At 32.2% G+C, this 22,239-nt stretch overlaps 2 protein-coding genes across 2 annotated transcripts; both read right to left on the reverse strand.

The window, feature by feature from the left end:
* Positions 1–4,172: 4,172 nt before the first annotated feature.
* LOC134719601 (uncharacterized) lies at positions 4,173–11,670 on the reverse strand. The gene is made up of 3 exons (XM_063582591.1): positions 11,562–11,670; positions 5,646–7,542; positions 4,173–4,334 (listed from the first exon to the last, which is right to left on the reverse strand). The coding sequence occupies exons 1-3, from the start codon at positions 11,574–11,576 to the stop codon at positions 4,207–4,209; spliced, it is 2,040 nt and encodes a 679-aa protein (XP_063438661.1). The 5' UTR covers positions 11,577–11,670; the 3' UTR covers positions 4,173–4,206.
* A 5,202-nt stretch (positions 11,671–16,872) lies between these two features.
* Positions 16,873–21,490, reverse strand: LOC134718785 (uncharacterized). Its single transcript, XM_063581507.1, has 3 exons — positions 21,370–21,490; positions 18,106–20,008; positions 16,873–17,249 (listed from the first exon to the last, which is right to left on the reverse strand). The coding sequence occupies exons 1-3, from the start codon at positions 21,373–21,375 to the stop codon at positions 17,110–17,112; spliced, it is 2,049 nt and encodes a 682-aa protein (XP_063437577.1). The 5' UTR covers positions 21,376–21,490; the 3' UTR covers positions 16,873–17,109.
* Between the last annotated feature and the right edge of the window lie 749 nt (positions 21,491–22,239).

The following is a 22,239-nucleotide window of genomic DNA, read 5'->3' on the forward strand; positions in this document are numbered from 1 at the left end:
TAGTGGTGGTGTGACGCATATACTACACGAAAGTTCTTCAAAACGAAATAATAAATTCCTCTACATTCAGGTCAGTGCGTACCACAGAGAGTCAAATCGTTAACAAGCATACCACCGCCACTGCCCAGCTTAAAGCATCTTCCGAACATTTGAAAGTCCCTACCATGTACTGGTTACCGAAATTACACAAAAAACCATTTAAATTCCGTTTCATCTCCGCTTCGAGTAAGTGTTCTACTACTAATCTATCAGTGCTTCTAACAACCTCCCTTACTACTATCAAAGAACTGGTTATTAACTTTTGTAATAAAGCTTATGAAAATAATGGTATTAATTATTTTTGGTGTGTTAAAAATTCTTTAGAGGTTTTAGATAAAATACATGCTTTCAATGGTCCTTACAATTCTGTTGACAGTTATGATTTTTCTACTCTGTACACTACACTTCCACACAATCTTATAAAGAAAAAGTTTTTGTATTTGATAAAATGGTCTTTCGAAAAATCTCATTGTAATTTTATTTGCTGTAACTCGTTTAAGGCCTTTTTCTGTAACGAAAAAGGAAAGTATGCTAGATACACTTACTGGAAATGTGAGGATATGATTGAAGCTTTAAACTTTCTGCTTGATAACATTTATGTACGTTTCGGCGATAAAGTGTATCGTCAGGTAGTAGGTATTCCTATGGGCACCAACTGTGCCCCTTTAATAGCAGATTTATTTCTATATTGCTATGAATCTCAGTTTATGACCAAACTCAGTAAAGACCCATCATTGTTACATTTGGTTGATACATTCAAAAATACCTACCGTTATCTGGATGATATTTTTTCGTTGAATAATCCAGAGTTCTCTAAATATACTTCAGAAATTTACCCAAACGAACTTACTTTAACTAAATCTAACATAAACAGCAGCAGTTGTCCTTTTCTAGATTTAGACATTTCAATTTCAAACGGGAAACTTCACACTAAAATTTACGACAAAAGAGACGATTTTTCATTTCCTATTGTTAATTTTCCTTTTTTAGACGGCGATGTGCCTTTGGCTCCATCATACGGTGTTTATATATCGCAACTCGTTCGGTTTGCCCGTGTGTGTTCTGATGTCATAGATTTTAACGAACGTAATCAATGCATCACTGGTAAATTGTTGTGTCAGGGATTTCGATACCATAAATTACTTAAAACTTTTACTAAATTCTTTCATAGATACAAAGATTTGATTAGTAAATTTGGCTATACCTGTAGAAAGCTTATTAAAAATGGTATTTCTCATCCTAAATTTTATGGTAATATTGTACTTAAAGCGAGGAAATCACTATGTGATCCTTGTAAACTCATCGAACCTTTAAACAAACTTATAAGTAAGGGTTATCGTACCAATATTGTAATTAGATCTCTGAATATAGTTCACATTGGCACTAATATTGATTTTGTCATTAGCAAATTAAAACATAACTAAATTTCATTATCTTTTGAGGCGAGATGTATAGGGGACACAGCCACGTTAACTTTTATTTCTATAGAAGTCGCTCTTCACTATACTACTACCTGTCGATACATTTATTTTTGGCATTGCACAAGTCATGTCTTCTTTGACTATTAATGACGTTAAAATACTAAATCCATGTGATGTGTTTTAGTCGATTTTAGTCTCTGATGCATGATTTTTTACTATTAATTGGTTTTGGCTTTTAACTAGCTGTCAGTAACTGCGAGTACTCTCAAATCGTATTTTCTTGTTAATTCGACCTGTTGATACTGTTTATAATGCTTTTTTGTCATTTTTTATTTATATGGATCTTGGCTGTATACCAGCTTTGATTATTTGTAATATCTTCAATTTTTCACTTATTCTTACAACATTTGTATAAACTTCAAGATTATAAAAAAACGGTTTTTTTCTAAAGTGAACATTGATTGGTTAAATATTTCTCAGTGTGTTTGAATTTGTTTGATAGCCTTTTGGTCATGACTGTTTGTCTCTTAACATTTAATTAACTGTGCATTTGTATTCAGATATCACAGATCATATTTATTCGTTCTTTGTGTAATCATACGTTTTTTGATTGAGTTAAGTCTGCTAATTGATATTTTATCGTATGTTTTTATATGTTGTGATGTTATGCTATTGTTTCAGAAAAAGGGAGAAGGTTTGGGCCCATTAAAACGTTTAATCCCGCTGCAAATGTTTGCACCTGTCCTAAGTCAGGAATCTGATGTACAGTAGTTGTCGTTTGTTTATGTAATATATACGTGTTTCTCGTTTCTCGTTTTGTTTATATAGATTAGACCGTTGGTTTTCCCGTTTGAATGGTTTTACACTAGTAATTTTGGGGCCCTTTATAGCTTGTTGTTCGGTGTGAGCCAAGGCTCCGTGTTGAAGGCCGTACTTTAACCTATAATGGTTTAATTTTTAAATTGTTATTTGGATGGAGAGTTGTCTCATTGGCACTCACACCACATCTTCCTATATCTATATATTAAGTGATATTATTTAATAAATAGTTGATGTACGAATGTAATATGAATCTTGCAACTAATTATTTCTCTGAGTTATAAGTGGAATGTAACAGGGAACATCAGAAGGGTCTTGGACTCCTGAAGGATATTACAACAAGCTTATATTTGAAATAAATATTTAATTATGTGGTAAAAAAAACTTATTATAACCATATTCACAATATTATACATTATAAATAATAATAATTTATTTTATTAAAGTGTCACATACTTGTCTACAGATTGTTTATACAGTTTATATAATATACATTGCACAAAAATAAAATAAGACAAATACCCAGCCTAGAAAGGCTAATGAGACACTATATATACAAATATATATCTATTTAACAAATACAAAATAAAAACATAATAAAACGTTAAAAATGTTTAAAATTATCCGGATATTACACATCATTAAAAAAAATATATATTATCATAAGTAGTTAAAAAAAAAAAAAAAAACAATTGTGTTGATGACGAATTTCTTAAACTGTTCGAAATATTCTAATTGAAATATAAATTTGTGATTTCACTTTGTCCATTACTTTGAAAAACCAATGCAAGTTCGATGTATCTTAATCAGATTCATTTGGTTGTTTCTCTCGTATATTTTATATACATGTATATATTCTGAATTGCGACTACCTATAGTTCCGTAACTTTCTATCTTGGCGTATCAACCAATGATCGACAAGTGCGTAAATTGTGTTTTTTGGAATTATTTAGATCTTCATTAATATCATTCTATACGCCAGAACTGTTATTTATAAACAAGAGTATGAGTTTGGTAATGACTAGAATATCACTATCGGACACGCAAGAAAACTGTATTTTCAAAATGGAAAGTTACGGGTTACCGGCCGTGTACACTTATCAATATCATCAGAAGTGATGTGATACACGAAATTGCTTTATGTTATTGTGTAATAAGAGTTTAATAGCCCGACAGGAAATCGCTTGAATACCTGGACTTGTCACCTCAGAATGCATGTGGGAGGAATTCCGTTAGCCATGCTGGTGATCAGATTAGGGGAAGTTTGCATCTTTTTATACTACATAACAAAAATAATAAAACGATAGATTACGAAAGCAATTTTACAAGCACCAACAATATATGGAATTTTTTTGTTTCAAAAACTTATTTCAAAAACAAAATTGTTACAAAACAACAGATTATAGTAGTAGGTATTTGAAAAAAATGTTAAATATAAAATTATATTTTCAGTATCAAGTGAGTTAGAAAAAGTTGAATAACTGTTTCTATTATCATCTTTTTGGTGACCCGGACTCCTTGTTTGATATAACAACCGTCTGCTTGACAGTATATTGACACTTAATTACGGCTACGTTAGGTTACTGCTGGTTTTAGACCTTTATGGTTTATATATCGTTGTTTCTAAACAGATTGAAAAAATGGCCGCATGCACAGATTTGATTCTTCAAATTTTAAATCGGTGCTGATCTCTTATCTAGCAGAATTAAACTAAAATACTCATGAATTTGTGCTGTTTATACATATATAGTGAACATAATATTATTTTTTTTTTTTGCATATGTTTAAATGTTATTTTTTTTCTTTAAATACGATGAACAAATGATGATGAACTGTATCACATATCAAATAAGCCAACAAACTACATTATATAGACAAGAGTTGATTGTATAATAGCGCTAAATGTAAAATAATTCTGTAGTCTCGGTTAGGTCATTGTCATATCATTGGATGTGGTTGAGCTTGTTCTCTTTTTCCAAATTATATAAACAATTAATAGAAGTATTACAACTAACAAAAGTCCGACAATACCACCTAATGCATTTGTTGTTGAATCTGAAATAACAATGTAAAACTATCATTATAAAAAGCTGCAAAATGTATAGTACTCTTCTTCAATGTGTTCTCTTCTATTTACCATTTTTATCTTTCTCAAATTTGTTATCAGATTATTTTTAGATTAGACATATGAATAAATGAATAATACATATTGGTTTGTCAAGAAAATAAACTCATCATATATACCAGGACTAAATTTATTATATAAGCCAGACGCGCGTTTCGTCTACAAAGTTCTTAAGATGGATGAACAGATGATACATTGTACATGCCAAGAAAGAAGAATTGTTTGTAAAAACAGAAAATATGTTGTATTTTTGTTTAGAATACATGTTAGCAGTGTATGCTTGTCTTTCTTATCAAGCTCAGATAGCAAGGATTAATTTCTGATGTTTGTGATTTCAACTTTAAAGAAATATTCTCGTTCGAACAAGCTCGAATATCAGCGTTAATTCTTTTATCGGTATCTTTTCATGTCAACGCGCATTTACAAAGTTAAATTGCCATAAAAAATATGACTAATTTCATTGACATCTGATTGCAAAAGAAGTTCTGCTCAGGGATTTAAAAAGTAATACATCAGAAACGCATATATATATATATATATATATATTTAAAGAAACGTACCCTACCAATCGCTTTTTGTATATTTCAAAGGCAATACATAAAGCAGTTCTATATAATAAACAATCGCAAACTATTACATTATATAACGACTGCTTCATATGTTTGACATACATGTTTAACTTATACAATATTATGGTTGGTAATTCTATAAATCTGGTACCTTTTATTAGCTATTATTCTTAGTGTTTCTGAGTCCTATATGTTCTCTTGTTTATTTGTATTGTCGTCCTGTCAAGTAATGTTGTCATTTTAATGTTTAATTTAACATTGTCATAAAAGTGGGAGGTTTAACATGCCACGCAACCAAGTTCAACCCAATATTTTAAATTTTGAAATGTCCTGTACAATGTCTGGAAAATAGTCATTGATATATTATAGTTCGTTGCAATGTGTGTTGCATTTTTATATAATCATTATTAATCAATAATTATAATTGATGTCTTTCCTTCATTTTTTATTTTGTAAACCGGATTTGTGTTTTTCTTAATCGATTTATAAATATCGAACAGCGGTATTCTACGACTACGTACTAATATAAAAATCAATAATACGACTTTGTTTAACATGAATCTAAGTATTTGGTACTAATATTTTTATTGAGATAACATTACTTTGTGAAAGCAAGTTGCAAACGATTTATATTGAGTTTCCCGACAAATGTTTCAAAAGATATTATCATACCTGCTGTAGAACTTGTTTGAGATGCAGATGATGCGCTTAGTTTACCAGACATGTCCGTCAGATAACTGTGACAAGTTGGTAATCCACCTGGAATAAACTGCCCAGTTTTCTCGAAAGATTCATTCAGCATTAATGCCATACCTTCCACCATATGTTTATCAATGTGACAGTGCATGAACCATACTCCTGGGTTTGCAGCTTTTATTTTGATTATCACATATCCTCCATATGGTACAACTATTGTATCTTTACGTACAGCATCAATTGTATTTATACCAGGGATTTGATTGTAATCATTCCACGACGAATTCCTCCATCGTGCGTTATTACAACTGCTGTCCTTATTTGGAAGAGTATTACTGCATTCTATATCGTTTGTAAAAGTAAAGTTTCCATCAATGGTCACTTCTGGAAATTCCATTTTAAGAACTTTGTAAGTATGACCATGCATGTGAATAGGATGTGAAATGAAAGCTCCAGTACCAAGATTAAGTAAAACCATAATTATGTCAGACCCAGTTTTTAAGTTAAGTGAATGGCTACAGTGACACGTGTCTTCATCAGTACACTTACTACAGTCGTTATCAACCTCAGTTGGCTGTGTAAGAGCAGATACGGTTGGCCAACGAAATATTCGACCATTTATGGATGATTTACCTTTCGGAAAACCGAAATTCAAGAAATGTAATGCAGTTTCGGTTGATTCTTGCATACCCTCAATGGCAGCAAAATCTTCATCTTTAACAATTCCCCTCTCCTTCAAATTATTAACAGGAACACATGATATGTCTTCTTGATGTGGGTATGTTTTAAATGGACAATTTAGAACTCGACTTTTGTTATTTTGTTCGTAAACCTTTGATGGCAGGTTATTACTGTTAGAAACATTAAGAAACCCAAGTCCAATAGGAGGTTGTATTGTAAGTTTATGTGACGAAAGAATGCTGATCGTTATGTTGTATATACCCTCCTCTGCATAATCAAGATCGAGTTCAAAATCATAACGTTCAGCAGGATATATAATGATTTTATCAACGACAGTGGGAATAATCTCAAAACCATCGGTTTCTGTGACATTCAATTTTAAACCAGGTATGGAAAATAAAAGTACGTGCATTGAACCGACGCCTATAAGTCTAAAAAGACATGGATCCTCTTTTGTAACAGAAAATATTTCTAGAGGTGCAAGATTATTTTTTAGCTCTCCTCTACCATTAATTAAAATAGAATTTGGAGATTTTACCTCATCTTTCACATTAGCATACAACAGGTCCATTGCGTTATATAGATGATTCCATTCTTGTATCTGTACAATATGTTGGTATACAAATGGTACTGGGTCCCTTTTTCTGAGAATGACAAATGCACCGTACATGCCCATATCTCGTTGATTACCTACATGAGAGTGATACCAGTAGGATCCCCCAAATGTTGGTTGAAAGGTGTAATTAAAAGTCTGTCCTGGCAGTATCGGACATTGAGAAACAAAGGCCACGCCGTCCATAGCAGGCCATTTATATTGATCAATACCGTGCCAGTGAATAGTCACAGCTTCATTTATCATATGGTTTTTTACTATAATTGTTATTTTCTGGTTTTCATAAATGATAATAGATGGTCCTGGCATGGATCCATTTGCCGTAATCAAATGTCTTGTATGATTCCAACCGTCAGCAGTTATTATATCATCTATAGGGATTTGGTCGTTTATTGCTGCGTTTATTGAGTAAATTGCCCGATCCTTTACGTACACTTGACCGATGTCTCCTTTGCCAATCATGGTAAACGCAGATTTTATATCGAGTGACGTAAAACAGTGGACAGCATTCTCATCGCAATGAAAGCCAACAGCGGTACCAGTCATTCCATATACGATACAGAAAACAGCACTTAAAACCTGCAAATAAACAGGAACTAATTTATATATGTATGATATTAAAAAAAAAAAAACAGTATGTTCCCGTTGTAAGAACTCTTCATATACCAAATTGTTGTTGTATTTAATCATTGGCCATTTTCGGTGTGGGTTCGTGTTGCTTAGTCGTGTGCACTATTAAGTTTCTATTTTTCTTCTGGCCTTTTTTTATTTTTTAGCCATGGCGTAGTCAGTTTATTTTTTTATCTATGAGTTTGAATATAATACCACTGATACTTTTCACCCCTCTTTTATTCGATCATAAAATTATTTTTTATCTAAGAAAATACAACATTGAGATCATATCTTTTTGTCGAAATGTAGGGAAGTTTCTGTATTATTAATATATACTTTTGTTCAAATGTAATGATGTTCAAATATCGTTCTTGGAATAGGAAAATAATACACAAAAACGAAGAAATGTCAAATGCATATAGGAGCGAGGATACGTGCCTTAATTTGAGTAAGGTACTCCTTTTTTGTTTTATACTCCAGCTTCCATCACCAATATGAGCTGGCCACAAAGAAATAGCACATTAATGTTCAAACGCGAAAATGAAAAGAAATTTGTAAACATCATTTAATTTCCGTCTTACGTCATTCATTAACATCATCAACATCCTAGGACCTACACCCCACATTTCCTTCAAATGTTTTTTTCTACAAAGTGCACATCTTATATTTTTCTGGGGGTTAATGAAATTAAAAAAAACCTTGTTTCCTTTTATGAAAAAGACACAAGGGCTTACATGCTTTTCATCAAACAACATATATTTATCTGTTCTGTTCTAAAAGTATTCCTTAAAGGGGCACTACCTACGACATATATTAAAAATCTAAAGTAAGATTTATTTTATTCAATCAATAATGAAAGTGAAATAGTGCAATAATAATTCGCTTTTAGCAGCCAAAATGATTCAATTTTATCAAATTAAGCAAAGAAACATTGATAATTACCGATTCACTTGCAAATGAATAATTCGACCGCATTAAATCCGTATGCATGTGAACTTGAATTTAACCCTCAGCTAGAGATTAACAACGCATGCATTGTACGTGTACTGGTTATTTTTAAAGAAAAAGAATGTCAACAATGAAAGTAAAACTACGGTAAATCGTTTGATCACTTATTCGATCCATATACAATCATTCGTATACGGTTTAAAACAATGAGAGACATATATGTTTAATCTATAAAATAAAATCGAACAGACCTTAAAAAACCCAATTGCACGTTTTGGTTTAATCTATTCACATCTGTATTTATGTTTACATTGCTTATATGGTCATCTAAGTTCAAATCGATAGTTAATTAGATGGCGTCTGGACTAAAATCCACACGAAACTAACCTACATATTCTCAACCCCATGCTTTTTAACTGTTTATTTTAGACTTTTGGTAGTTTGGATAAATGATTTACATTATTATAATTAAAATATGAGAATTTGAGTCAAATCGGTTATCATTAATTTGACATCTAGTGCCCCTTTAATATGTATATCAGTTGTTTACACGAATAATGAATGTAACAAAACGGTTATTTGTTTAGGGTAAAAAAAATATCATCAAATTGATATACCCGTACTTTAAATAAAAAAAACAACATATGACGAGTAGTATTTTTATTAATATGTGTAAAGAAATAGAACCTAACAGTGCTTTAGATAACAGTCTTAATCATACAAGTAACAAAAACAATATATTTGGAGTATGATTTTGGCTGATAAAATCATTGAAAAATTAAAGATTTCAACAAATTCGAGGAAAAAACATCAAACAAAGGAAATCAACATCATTGTGAAAATGTACTTTATATATTAGGCTAGCTTTCCTGCAGAAATTGGTTAAAGTTAATGGCTCAAATTTTTTGCCATTTAACAGTTTTTGTTCTGGTACGGAATTCGTCATTTATACTGTAGCATTTTAATGTAAACAAATACAAAATAATTTGGCTTTTAATAAATATGTATTTGGGTAAGTGGATGCAAGCATACGAGGTCATATTGAATCTTAAACTGTTAAAGATTTATAATGTTTAGCCACCCTATTTTGATGGTATGATACTAAACCCCTCACGGGGAGGATTATGCCGATTATTCATATGATGAAGACATAATTTTCCAATCAGTTTAATTGAAGTCTGGAGCTGACATGTCAGTAGGTAACTGCTAGTCTGATGCTATTTGTGTATTATTGTCATTTTGTTTATTTTCTTTGATTACATCTTCTGACATCATACTCGGACTTCTCTTGAACTGAATTTTAATGTGCGTATTGTTATGCGTTTACCTTCCTGCATTGGTTAGAGGTATAGGGGAGGGTAAAGATCTCACAAAAATGTTGGAACCCGCCGCATTTTTGCGCCTGTCCCAAGTCAGGAGCCTCTGGCCTTTGTCAGTCTTGTATTATTTTAATTTTTAGTTTCTTGTGTATAATTTGGAGTTTAGTATGGCGTTCATTATCACTGAACTAGTATATATATTTGTTTAGGGGCCAGCTGAAGGACGCCACCGGGTACGAAAATTTCTCGCTGCATTGAAGACCTGTTGGTGACCTTCTGCTGTTGTCTGCTATATGGTCGGGTTGTTGTCTCTTTGACACATTCCCCATTTCCATTCTCAATTTCATTGAGATATATTAAGTCTATGGGTGACTTTTAACATTTTTGTCTGCTTCAAATATGCTTTAAAAGTGTTATTCTGACAAACGAAAAATGCAAAGGAGTAGATCCGGTAATGGCCGATTTTGGCCCAAATTTCAGGTTCATCTAACGAAATATTTTTGACACTTTTCAAACACGTAAGTGTCTATTTCAATTGATTCAATTAGTTTCTGTGAAAGATTTTACTGATTAAGTCATTAAAATACTCCGAATCAAGCTTAAAAATGATAAATCTATCAAATATGCAAAAAAAACGTCACTTTTCAAACGGTTTTTGTCAAAAATGAAAGTGGCCGCATCCGTATTCATCTTCAACCTTTATATATGGTATTTATTATCATCAAATACAACTTACATTTCAATATTATGAATAAACACGAATGCGGTCACTTTCATGTAAGACGGAAACCGTCTAAAAGATGAAAAGTTAACGAAAATGATAAAATTTTGAAGATTTTAGTAATTTAAAATGACTTAATGATGTTTTTACCCGATATATGTGCATTGTATTGTAAAAAAACCAGCCCATATTTGTGTAGCAGAAGCATTCCACTTTCCAAAAGATAGCTATATGATCACATTTTCACAATTTTGTAAAACTGCTATATTTTTGGGCCAAAAAGGGGTCTTACTGAACCTACTCCTTTAATTTCAAGGATAATGTTATAAGGCTACATATTCAGGTGGTACATAACACTACAGGGAGATAACTCTGAAAAATCAGCAGAATGTTTTCATGACGTTGTGTTCTTAAGAGAATATTAAGCTTCTCAATGATCAAAATAAGTATGTGTCATACTGCTATATAACCAGTGTATTTTTTCTGATTAAACGGTAAGTTCAAATTTTTTGATATTTTTTTTGTCAAAGGGTCAAAGTAAATACCTTGTCAAATTTTTAAAAAATTAAAAGAGCCAAATTAATTTTAGTTAAAGTGTTAGGTACCACCTTAAGTACAATTTAGAATAGAAATTAAAAATGTGTCAAAGAGAAAACAAATATTCATAAGAGTAGAAACAGTCGAAGTGCGACCGTATGTATTTAAAATATTTTACTGCATTTTCACAATTTTGTAAAACTGCTATATTTTCGGGCCAAAAAGGGGTCTTACTGAACCTACTCCTTTATTTTCAAGGATAATGTTATAAGGCTACATCTCAAGTATAACTGAGAACGGAAATGAGGATAGTATCAAAGGTACCAGGATTATAATTTAGTACGCCATACGCGCGTTTCGTCTACATAAGACTCGGACGCGTCAAAGAGACAACAATACGTAAATTCATTTAAGATATCGTCAGATGTATTAGAAAAATAAAATAAAAAATTAAGACTTACCTTAAGAAATTCCATTGCCGGATGCTAGCAGTTCCGGTTGTCTTTTGTGAATGAAATACACTATATCCAAAATGGGGCATTATATATGCTATTCTGTATTTATTTTCGGGAGAATACCGATCCTTTATTTTTAGATACTTTTCTTAGAAAGGCGTTTCTTTGTTTATTTTTATTTATATGTAAAACCTGTTGTATTATATTCGGGGATGTTTAAAAATACAAATCTACGTAAATAGATTATATATAAAGGTGAAATGTATTTTTATAGGTGAACTAGGAGTTGGAGCTCAACTAAGTAATATTTAGTTCAGTCTATGTGATAAAAATAAAAGATGAAGACAATTTTAAAAACTGGAACGAAAACTCTGTTGACACTTAACTAACAAATAAACTCGTAGTTGTTAAAAAAAACACAAAACAGGTGTGTTTTTTTATTTTTATTTTTGCACGTATTCAACTGGATTGATTTAAAGGTTTTTGTATAGACTAAAGTTTTTTTTGTTGAAAAAAACCGAAATCAACAGACTGAGAATGTAAGCTAGTCCCGCATTCAACTGATAATTTTCCTCATATAAGCTTTATATTAATGGAGTTTAAATGTCCGACGCGTTTATACATACAATAGTAACCTTTTTTAAATTTAATTTTATAGACCTTTTGTTATATTGTAAAATTTGATATACGTTTGATTATGGCCATGTATTATACTGGTTTACTTTTTAAATTGTTATTTGGATGGAGAGTTGTCTCATTGGCACTCACACCACATCTTCCTATATCTAATTAGTGCCATGTTCGATTGTTGTAGTTGAACATATAGCAATGGTGATAGATATTTGGCATTTATCATGTTAATGATGTTGTGGTGACTTCTTTTATCTTATTTACATATACTTAAAATTAAAAGGTACCACGTGTATGTTACTTCACAACAACGAAAATCTAAACCAACATTAATCTTAACCCAAACCCCTAGTACATAAATGGAAATTGTTAACAAAATTTCTGAGAACGACAACCAAATATTTCGTCTTTACGTTGATCTTAGTTGGTATATCATTGACGTATCATGTCCAAATCATGTAGTCAAATCCGATTATTCCGATAAACGAATTTATTAAAGCCAGATTGAAAATAAATATGTATATCTAAAAAAAAAAAAATTATCACAATTCTAATTATCGTTTGATTAAACATCAGGCTAAAATATATTTAATGTGGGTTTTTTTTCTTGGGTAAAATGACACACAGACGTCGACATGGCCACACTTATTTCTGATTAGTTTCGCCTGCATTTAAGCTATGTGTAAAAGTATCATACTGTAAGGATATCTATCAACTTAAGCTAATAAGTAATATGTTTTGACACAAATACTATTAAGTCTTGTTTGTTATATTTTATACAACCATTATAATACATAAAAGAGGATCAAAAGATACCAGATAATCACTGTACGAAACCGGTTATTTAGTACTGAAAATGAGCAGATATTGAGGAACTTGTATTAAGCATTAGTAAGTTTTAGATTGATTTTAGATTTTTAATGCAACAACTATATTACTGGTGAGCTTAAGAGACTAATTGATTGATACCCGGATTGTAGTCTCCTTGATTACACGCCTTTAGTTCACAGAACCTACATAAATCAAATTCACAACTTGATATTGTTTTCAAATGACACATTCCATGGGAAAAACCCGTCTTTATAATTTTCTGATAGATGTTTTTAGTTATTGTGTTTCAAAAACCCAATCCGTTTCTTGATATCATTGATGCTAATCCGGAATCCGCATTATTTCCTTCGTTGAACATAATGAATTTCTATTTTAAAATTGCTACAATAGAAAGAAAGCGTTTAGTAAGAAAATAAAGATTTAAATTATAGATTACCCGGAACTGATCATATTGCATAGGTCTGTAACATAATATTTAAAGTACTGTAAAGTTATATATAAATATATGTAACATGATTTTGTTATTTAATTATTCCCTATCACGCCTAGAATTATTAGTGAAACGTATTTTCTTACTTATATTCCTGACAATAGGTATTTCCGAAACTGTAATTATGTGGTAGTTTCGGTCTGGCATATTCTCATGCATTAATTACATAAAAAACATTCTAATATGACATGATTCTTCCGCTTTGTAAACAACACCGTGCTAAAATTCTCGATATATCCATAGTGACTGTACGAAACCGGTTATTTCAGTACTAAAATGATCAGATAAAGAGGAACTTGTATTTAAGCGCAGACTCATACATATACATAATAATGAATATTATCTCCCATGTCAATCCACGCGTCTCTAGACCTATTTACAAACACTTTGCCGTTTTCATGTGTTCAATATTGGAATTAAAAAAAATCCTATTGAACTTTTATATTTATTCGGGTGCAATTCCATAAATGTCTTTGGCAGGTTAAAGTCATTTAAAAATATAACATCAAATATGAAAACGCTTGAATATGTTTTCAGTTACACGAACTATCGAAATTAGTATAATATTTTATCATTTTTATTTGATATTGATTTTTGAAGTAGAGTTGTTTTATTTTCTATTTCATTTCATTATTCACATATTCACTGATTTTAGCAAGTCAACATCCACTTCTATTTTGTCCATCTGATGAGTTAAGCCTTTTCCAACTGATCTTTATAGTTCGTTCTTATGTTGTACTGTTATACTACTGTCTCAGGTTAGGGGGTTTGGGATCCTGCTAACAAGTTTAACCCCGCCACATTATTTATGTATGTGCCTGTCCCAAGTCAGCAGTCTGTAAATTCAGCAGTTGTCGTTTGTTTATGTGTTACATATTTGTGTTTCGTTCATTTTTCATGCCCAACCTACGATAGTAGAGGGGCATTATGTTTTCTGGTCTGTGCGTCCGTTCGTACGTCCGTCTGTCTGCCCGTCCTTCCGTCAGTTCGTCCGTCTGTCCCGGTTCAGGTTAAAGTTTTTGGTCAAGGTAGTTTTTGATGAAGTTGAAGTCCAATCGACTTCAAACTTAGTACACATGTTCCCAATGATATGATCTTTCTAATTGTAATGCCAAATTAGAGTTTTAACCCCAATTTCACGGTCCACTGAACATGGAAAATGATAGTGCGAGTGGGGCATTCGTGTACTGAGGACACATTCTTGTTTCCATATATAAGGCCGTTAGTTTTCTCGTTTGAATTGTTTTACATTGTCGTATGGGGGCCTTTTATAGCTGACTATGCGGAAAAGGCTTTGCTTATTGCTAAAGGCCGTACAGTGACCTATAGTTGTTAATGTCTGTGTCATTTGGTCTTTGGTGGATAGTTGTCTCATTGGCATTCATACCACATCTTCTTTTTTATATATGACAACTATTTGATAAAAAAAATGTCAACTTTGGATTTGACGTTAGCTGACGAAAAAATGAATGTAAATAAGAAATGGCAAATCGGTTTCAGAATGAACAAAACTAAAAGTACATATTGTCTAATGGTTATTTATGAAATGATTCGTGCAAGCCATTAGAATCTTTTAGTTTACGCTCAGGATAGAATTCGATTATGACGGCCTATGCCAATTGTAGATTTTAAACAAATGTATGGCTTCCCTGCATTATTTCTTTAATGTTGCTGTTTTGTTTCACAAGTAATCGTTTACAAGTGGCTAAATTCTATTTTTTGTCTGAAGAAAAAATAGTCATCTTCAAACGTATTTCATCTTACATATATGATATTTATTTATATATAGAAACACACTGTCTTGACGAGGATAAATTAAGTACAATGTCTTCTAAAGGCAAGGATAAGATAGTATATCTTAATAACTTCGCCGAATTCCTTATCACTTGTTATAAATTAATATCTTCAAGGAAAACTCATCAAATACTCTTAGAGAAGATACATTTATAATATCAAAATGTTTTGTTATATGTATATACATAAGTGAAAAATCATTTTATTGCATACGATAGAATATCTCAATAACGTATGCTGACTCAAATCTATTCTATTAGAAAAATCGAATAATGACAGAAGAGTGACGTGTCCACCATTTATCATGCACTGCACTAATATAAATATAGTAAAATAGAATGATATACAAATGCATGAAAATTGCATTTGCAAATATACATGTAACAGTAAAATACAAGTATAAATTTAATGAATAACAATAAACCAGAGTATAATGATTTTTATTATAAGGTTTTGATCCTGGTATATATGATGGGTTTATTTGTATCACTATAGTCATTACGGTAGGGATAGATTTACTGTCATTAGTTTATCATTTACGCACGAACCTGCCCCAGAAAAAAATATATCTGTATATTAACCTCACTTTCAGGTATAGAGATGTGATTTTTTTTTCTGAGACCTGTCCTTTTCGACCTTCCACAAGAACTTGCAGTCATCTAATGTTCAGTACTTTAGTACTATGATTCGTAAACAAAATTAGGTAAAGCTTAGTTATTCTCGTCTTTCAAATGAATATATCGGTTACGTAGATTACAAATATGCCTTATTTAACAGTTAATTTATTTTAATGATTATTTCAAGCAAATGTATGTCCTTTTAATACACGGTTAGTAGTGGAGCTACGAATATGGCTCTATTTGATGATTTAGACGAAACCCTCTGTATGCATAAGTCACTCTAGTGAAGATATATGTGTCTTTACATTGGGGATACATATACGGCTGTTATCAGATCTGTCCCGATGACGCTAAGGCTTTACCCTATTTACCCGTTTGATCTAGTCAGTCTCTTATCCAGTTTTGAGATAAGAATATATGGGTTCTCTTGTTAAAACATGAGAAAATTTGTTTAAAAGCGTGTTTGGTGACATTTGACCCCAGGTAGATTGAATATTGTACGGTTTCATGATTGTGTATAATCAACATTTAATCAATCTTAATGATTTGCAGCCGTCCCGCTAGACCACATTGAGCTGATCTGTAACAATAACATCTCCATGCCTTTTATATCATGTACTGTAGTACGACGCTAGATTAAAACTGACGAGGAAAGGTAACACACGGCAACTGAAAGCTTTATTATTGTAGAGCCCAGGTGGTCGTGTGGTATAGCGGGACGGCTGTAGTGCAGGCGATTTGGTGTCACGATATCAATGTAGCATGGGTTCGAATCCCGACGAGGAAAGAACCAAAAATTTTCGAAAGCAAATTTACCGATCTAACATTGTTGGGTTGATGTTTAGACGAGTTATATATATATATATATATAGGTAAAATACTTTTTTTCAGCTTTTTCGTGTTAATAAAACAGAACTGTTATGATAAATTGAGAGCTTTTTAAATCTACAAATTACATCTTTATAACTTTATTTCATATAAAAGAAAAACAATGAATTTGACATCTTTGCTTGCTTAAAAAAAATAAAGGGATATGATTATCATAGTTTTATTATTCAATTTTTAATTAATAGAGTTACATGTATAATTTGTAAGAATATATAGAATGATAAATATTCAGATAAGCCAGCACAATACATCATGTACATTTTATAAAGGAGAGAAACTCAATGTTAACGGTTAAATCATTCTAAGTACTCGGCGGTGTCATTTCTGCATTATTTGAAGCTGTTGAGGTTGTCCTCCTTTTCAATATCATATAACCAATCAACAGTAGGACAGCAACTGCCAAAACACCAATAACAGCACCCAGGATATATGGTTTTGAATCTAAAATAACAATGAAATAATATTAACATATACTAGTAAAGCTGCAAATATCCCAGTATCGTTCTTCAATGTGTTTTCGCCAACTTACTATTCATTTTTATTTTCGTTTTTTAAATATGATTTTAATTTATTGTTGATAAGAATAAATAATAATAATAAAAAAAAATTAACATGATCCAATTGATTCATATGTAGTTGCAAACGAGGGTCTTTTCAGTGATTTCAAAAATTAACCATCAAAGAACGCATATTTTCATTCTTTTTTTCAAAAATTCCCAATAGTTCAACAGTAATACATAATTCAAGTATAGATGATAAACACTTGTAAATTACTTCATTGTACATCAACTGCTTTAAATATATGACCTGCATTTAGCTAATACAATGTTAAATGTATGTATGTGCCTGTCCCAAGTCAGGAGCCTGTAATTTAGTGGTTGTCGTTTGTTTGTGTTGCATATTTTTTTTCGTACGTACATACATCAGACCTTTAGTTTGCATGTTTGAATTGTTTTACATTGTCATTTCTGGGCCTTTTATAGCTGTACGGTGTGAATAAATGTGTCATTTTGGTCTCTTGTTGAGTATTGTCTCATTGCAATCGTACCACATCTTCTTTTGTATAGAAATTTGATTATTCTGTTATCATACTGATAATCATTAAAACCAATTCTAAATAAACAACAAATACGCAATTAAAAAAAGATTTTACACAAAACAATTATGAGCCTTCGAATTACATGAATCTAAGAGTTAGGTACTTATATTTATATTGAGATAATATTGTTCGGTTAAATAAAGTTGCAAAAGATTCAAATTGGCTTCCCGATAAATGTTTCAAAAGACATTATCATACCTGTTGTAGAACTTGTTTGAGATGCAGATGTTGCGCTTAGTTTACCTGACATTTCCGTCAGATAGCTATGACATGTTGGTAATCCATTTGGAATATATTGCCCAGTGTTCTCGAAAGATTCATTCAGCATCAGTGCCATACCTTCCACCATATGTTTATCAATGTGACAGTGCATGAACCATACTCCCGGGTTTGCAGCTTTTATTTTGATTATCACATATCCTCCGTATGGTACAACTATTGTGTCTTTACGTACAGCATCTATTGTATTTATACCAGGGATTTTATTGTAATCATTCCACGACGAATTCCTCCATCGTGCGTTATTACAACTGCTGTCACTATTTTGAAGTGAATTGCTGCATTCTATATCTTCTGTAAACTTAAATTTGCCATCAATAGCAACTTCAGGAAATTCCATTTTGAGAACTTTGTAAGTATGGCCATGCATGTGAATAGGATGCGAAATGAAAGCTCCGGTGCCAAGATTAAGTAAAACCATAATGATGTCAGACCCAGTTTTTAAGTTTAGTGAATGGCTACAGTGACACGTGTCTTCATCAGTACACTTACTACAGTCAGTGTCAACCTCATATGGCTGTGTAAGAGCGGATACGGTTGGCCAACGAATTATTCGACCATTTATGGAGGAATCACCTTTTGGAAAACCGAAATTCAAGAAATGTAATGCTGTTTCAGTTGACTCTTGTGTAGTCTCGAAAGCGAAAGCAAAAAAGTTTTCATCTTCTACAATTCCCCTGTCTTTCAATTCATTAACAGGAATGCAAATGATGTCTTTCTCACGAGGGTAGGTTTCAAACGGACAATTCAGGACTCTATTTTTTATATTTTGTTCGTAAACCTTTGCTGGTAGATTATTACTGTTAGAAACATTAAGAAACCCAAGTCCAATAGGAGGTTCAATTGTAAGTTCGTGTGACGAAAGGATACTGACAGTAATGTTATGTATACCCTCCTTTGCATAATCCAGATCGAGTTCAAAATCATAACGTTCAGCGGGATATATGATAATTTTGTCAACGACAGTTGGAACAACCTCAAAACCATCAGTTTCTGTTACATTTAACTTTAAACCAGGTATAGAAAACAAGAGTACGTGCATTGATCCTACCCCTATAAGTCTAAACAAACATCGATCTCCTTTATTAACATGAAATATTTCTAGAGGAGCAAGGTTATCTTTTAACTCTCCTCTTCCATTGATCAAAATAGAATTTGGGGATTTTACCTCATTTTTCACATTTGCATACAATAGGTCCATTGCGTTATATAGATGATTCCATTCTTGTATCTGTACAATATGTTGGAATTTAAATGGTACTGGGTCCCTTTTTCTGAGAACTATAAATGCACCGTACAAGCCCATATCTCGTTGATTACCTACATGTGAGTGATACCAGTAGGAACCCCCAAATGTTGGTTGGAAGGTGTAATCAAAAGTCTGTCCTGGAAGTATCGGACATTGAGAAACAAATGCAACGCCATCCATTGCTGGGTGTCCAAGTTGGTCAATACCGTGCCAGTGAATAGTCACTGCTTCATTTATCATATTGTTTGTAACTAGAATCGTTATTTTCTGGTTTTCATAAATGATAATAGATGGTCCTGGCATTGATCCGTTGGCAGTAATTAAATGTCTTGTTTGATTCCAACCGTCAGCAGTTATTATATCATCTACAGAAACTTGGTCGGTTATGTCTGCATTTATTGGATAAATTGCCCGATCCTTTACGTACACTTGACTGATGTTTCCTTCGCCAATCATTGTGAAAGCGGATTTTATATCTAGTGATGTAAAACATTGTGCAGCATTTTCATCGCAATGAAAGGAAACAACGGAGCCAATCAGTCCATATAAGACACAGAAAACAGCACTTAAAACCTGCAAATGTACAGGAAATATACATATATGTATGATATTCATACAAACATAGTTTATTATCGTTGTATGACCTTTTCATATACCAGATTGAGGTTTTATTAAACCCTTGACCTTTGAAATGTATCGTTAAGGTTCATAAAGTATTGATAAAACTTATTAAAGATAGTGTTTCGAATAATACAGCATTTTCAAATCTGTGCTTTTTACAGAGAAGGAATGGATTAAAGATGCTACTAGCACGGTGACACCCGATAAAACGAAACGTCTACCATCATTGGTATTGAACAAATGATTATAAAATTTCATCAAAAAAAATAAGCCGAATAAAAGAGTATGTCTTACGTATAAGACGCATTAGTGCTCCCCCCAAGGGTGACTGGGGTGTAGAAATATGGTCACTTGGTCTTCTCCCGACCGGCAGTAAAACGCTTGCCGAAGTGGGGCGTCCGTTTGGCTGTGCGGGGTGTAAAGAGAGTGCCACGCTCTTTGCACGTTAAGAACCCTTGCAACAACTCTTTTGAGGGGTCCGTAGGTAGCCTGTTGCAAGGCAAAATGTCTGTCCTTATCCAAGATACCCTTATTTTCCAGTGGCAATCCAAAATTCCCCGACCATCACCCCAGATGGCCTCTATCGTATCAACCTACCTATTGTATTTATTGTGAACTTGTTCTCGTCCTGAATATGCATGAAATATTTGCCACTGGACGTTAAGCAACCAACAATCAATCAATCAATCTAATATCTCAATCCTTATTTTCGGCTGCTTCAACCTACACAGTAAGATGGAATTAACAAATACGAATCTACATTTTGTACGGTCATTACTATTACACATACATGTGTACAAGTAGTTACCTTCATTTTATGTGTGCTTTTACTTGCATGATATTCTGAACAGACCATCTTGAATAACAGGTTATTTTAGAGCCTTTTTACAGTCGTCGAAGCATTGAGCATATTTACAATGATAAAGTTTAAGCAATATATAATGTTGATAAAAACAATGCTATATAAACACAGCATGTAACATATTAAGTTATGTATTTCTTACGGCCAAAAGCAGTTGAGAAAAATTGAGGTTAGAAGTTTTTCTTTAATTCCTTAAATGTAAACAAATGAATTTAGTAAATAAAAATAACAGTCTGCAGTAGTAAGATTCAATAATAAGGTACAGACGCGTTTTTTTTAATCTGTGAAATCAAACGGTATTTTAACAAATATATTGGAATAAATTTTGACTAAACCTGAAAAGTCATTTTAATTTCAAGAAAAAAATATATACATAATTATAAATACTTGACAAATATCTCACAAAACATTTGAAACAGCTACCCATTAACATATACGAAATCACCTTTACCTTCATTCTTCAACTTTGTCGGTGATTCCACCCTAAGAGACTTGAGTTCCTAACTATACCTTATCTATAATGATCACTTCATTTATGATCATCATAATATCAACAGGACTACGGAAGAGTTTGTAATATGTACAAGATGTAAAAAACTTCCGTCTTACGTCATAAATTCACATCACCAACATCCTAGGACCAACACCCCACGTTTCCTATTAATGTTTTTGTTCAGCAAAGTGGACATATTATATCTTACTGACATTTTATAAATTTTCTGTGAGTTAAGGAAAAAACATACTGCACTTTTACGAAAGTCACTAAGAGACAGATGTAAGGACCTAAGTGCTGTAATTCAAATGACATACTTTCGTTTTATTTTTCTATAGCTATAAGATATATATGTCTGTTGTAAAACTGTATGCAAACAAGTTCTAATCTGATATTTTTACTTATTATGATCAAGTCATTGTACAAACTCAACACAAATAACAGGCTTGTTATATGGAATCCAACAACCGTTAATATAAAATGCGACAGTTGGAAGGTAGAAAATAAATAAATTTAAGTGCTTTAAAACGATGCAGTATAATCAGGTCAACTATCAGACTAGATTGTCCCGAACAGAAATCACATATTCGGTCCGTTACCTCGCTATTTGAAAATATGACACATAAATCATCTTCATTCATCACGGCCGATAGTCGGCTAACTGAGAGAAAGGTCGGTTAAACTATATTGAGTATGCGCCTATATATGCGATTGGTCTGTTAATCGGGTTGGTTACACGTCTGATAAGAGTAAAACGCACAATTTAATGTACAATTTTATTAAATATACAGATTTTTGGCATATTATAAGAACCAAATAAAAAAAAGA

This window comes from Mytilus trossulus, chromosome 5, assembly GCF_036588685.1.
Source record: "Mytilus trossulus isolate FHL-02 chromosome 5, PNRI_Mtr1.1.1.hap1, whole genome shotgun sequence".
In the NCBI taxonomy this organism is placed as follows: Eukaryota; Metazoa; Mollusca; class Bivalvia; order Mytilida; family Mytilidae; genus Mytilus; species Mytilus trossulus.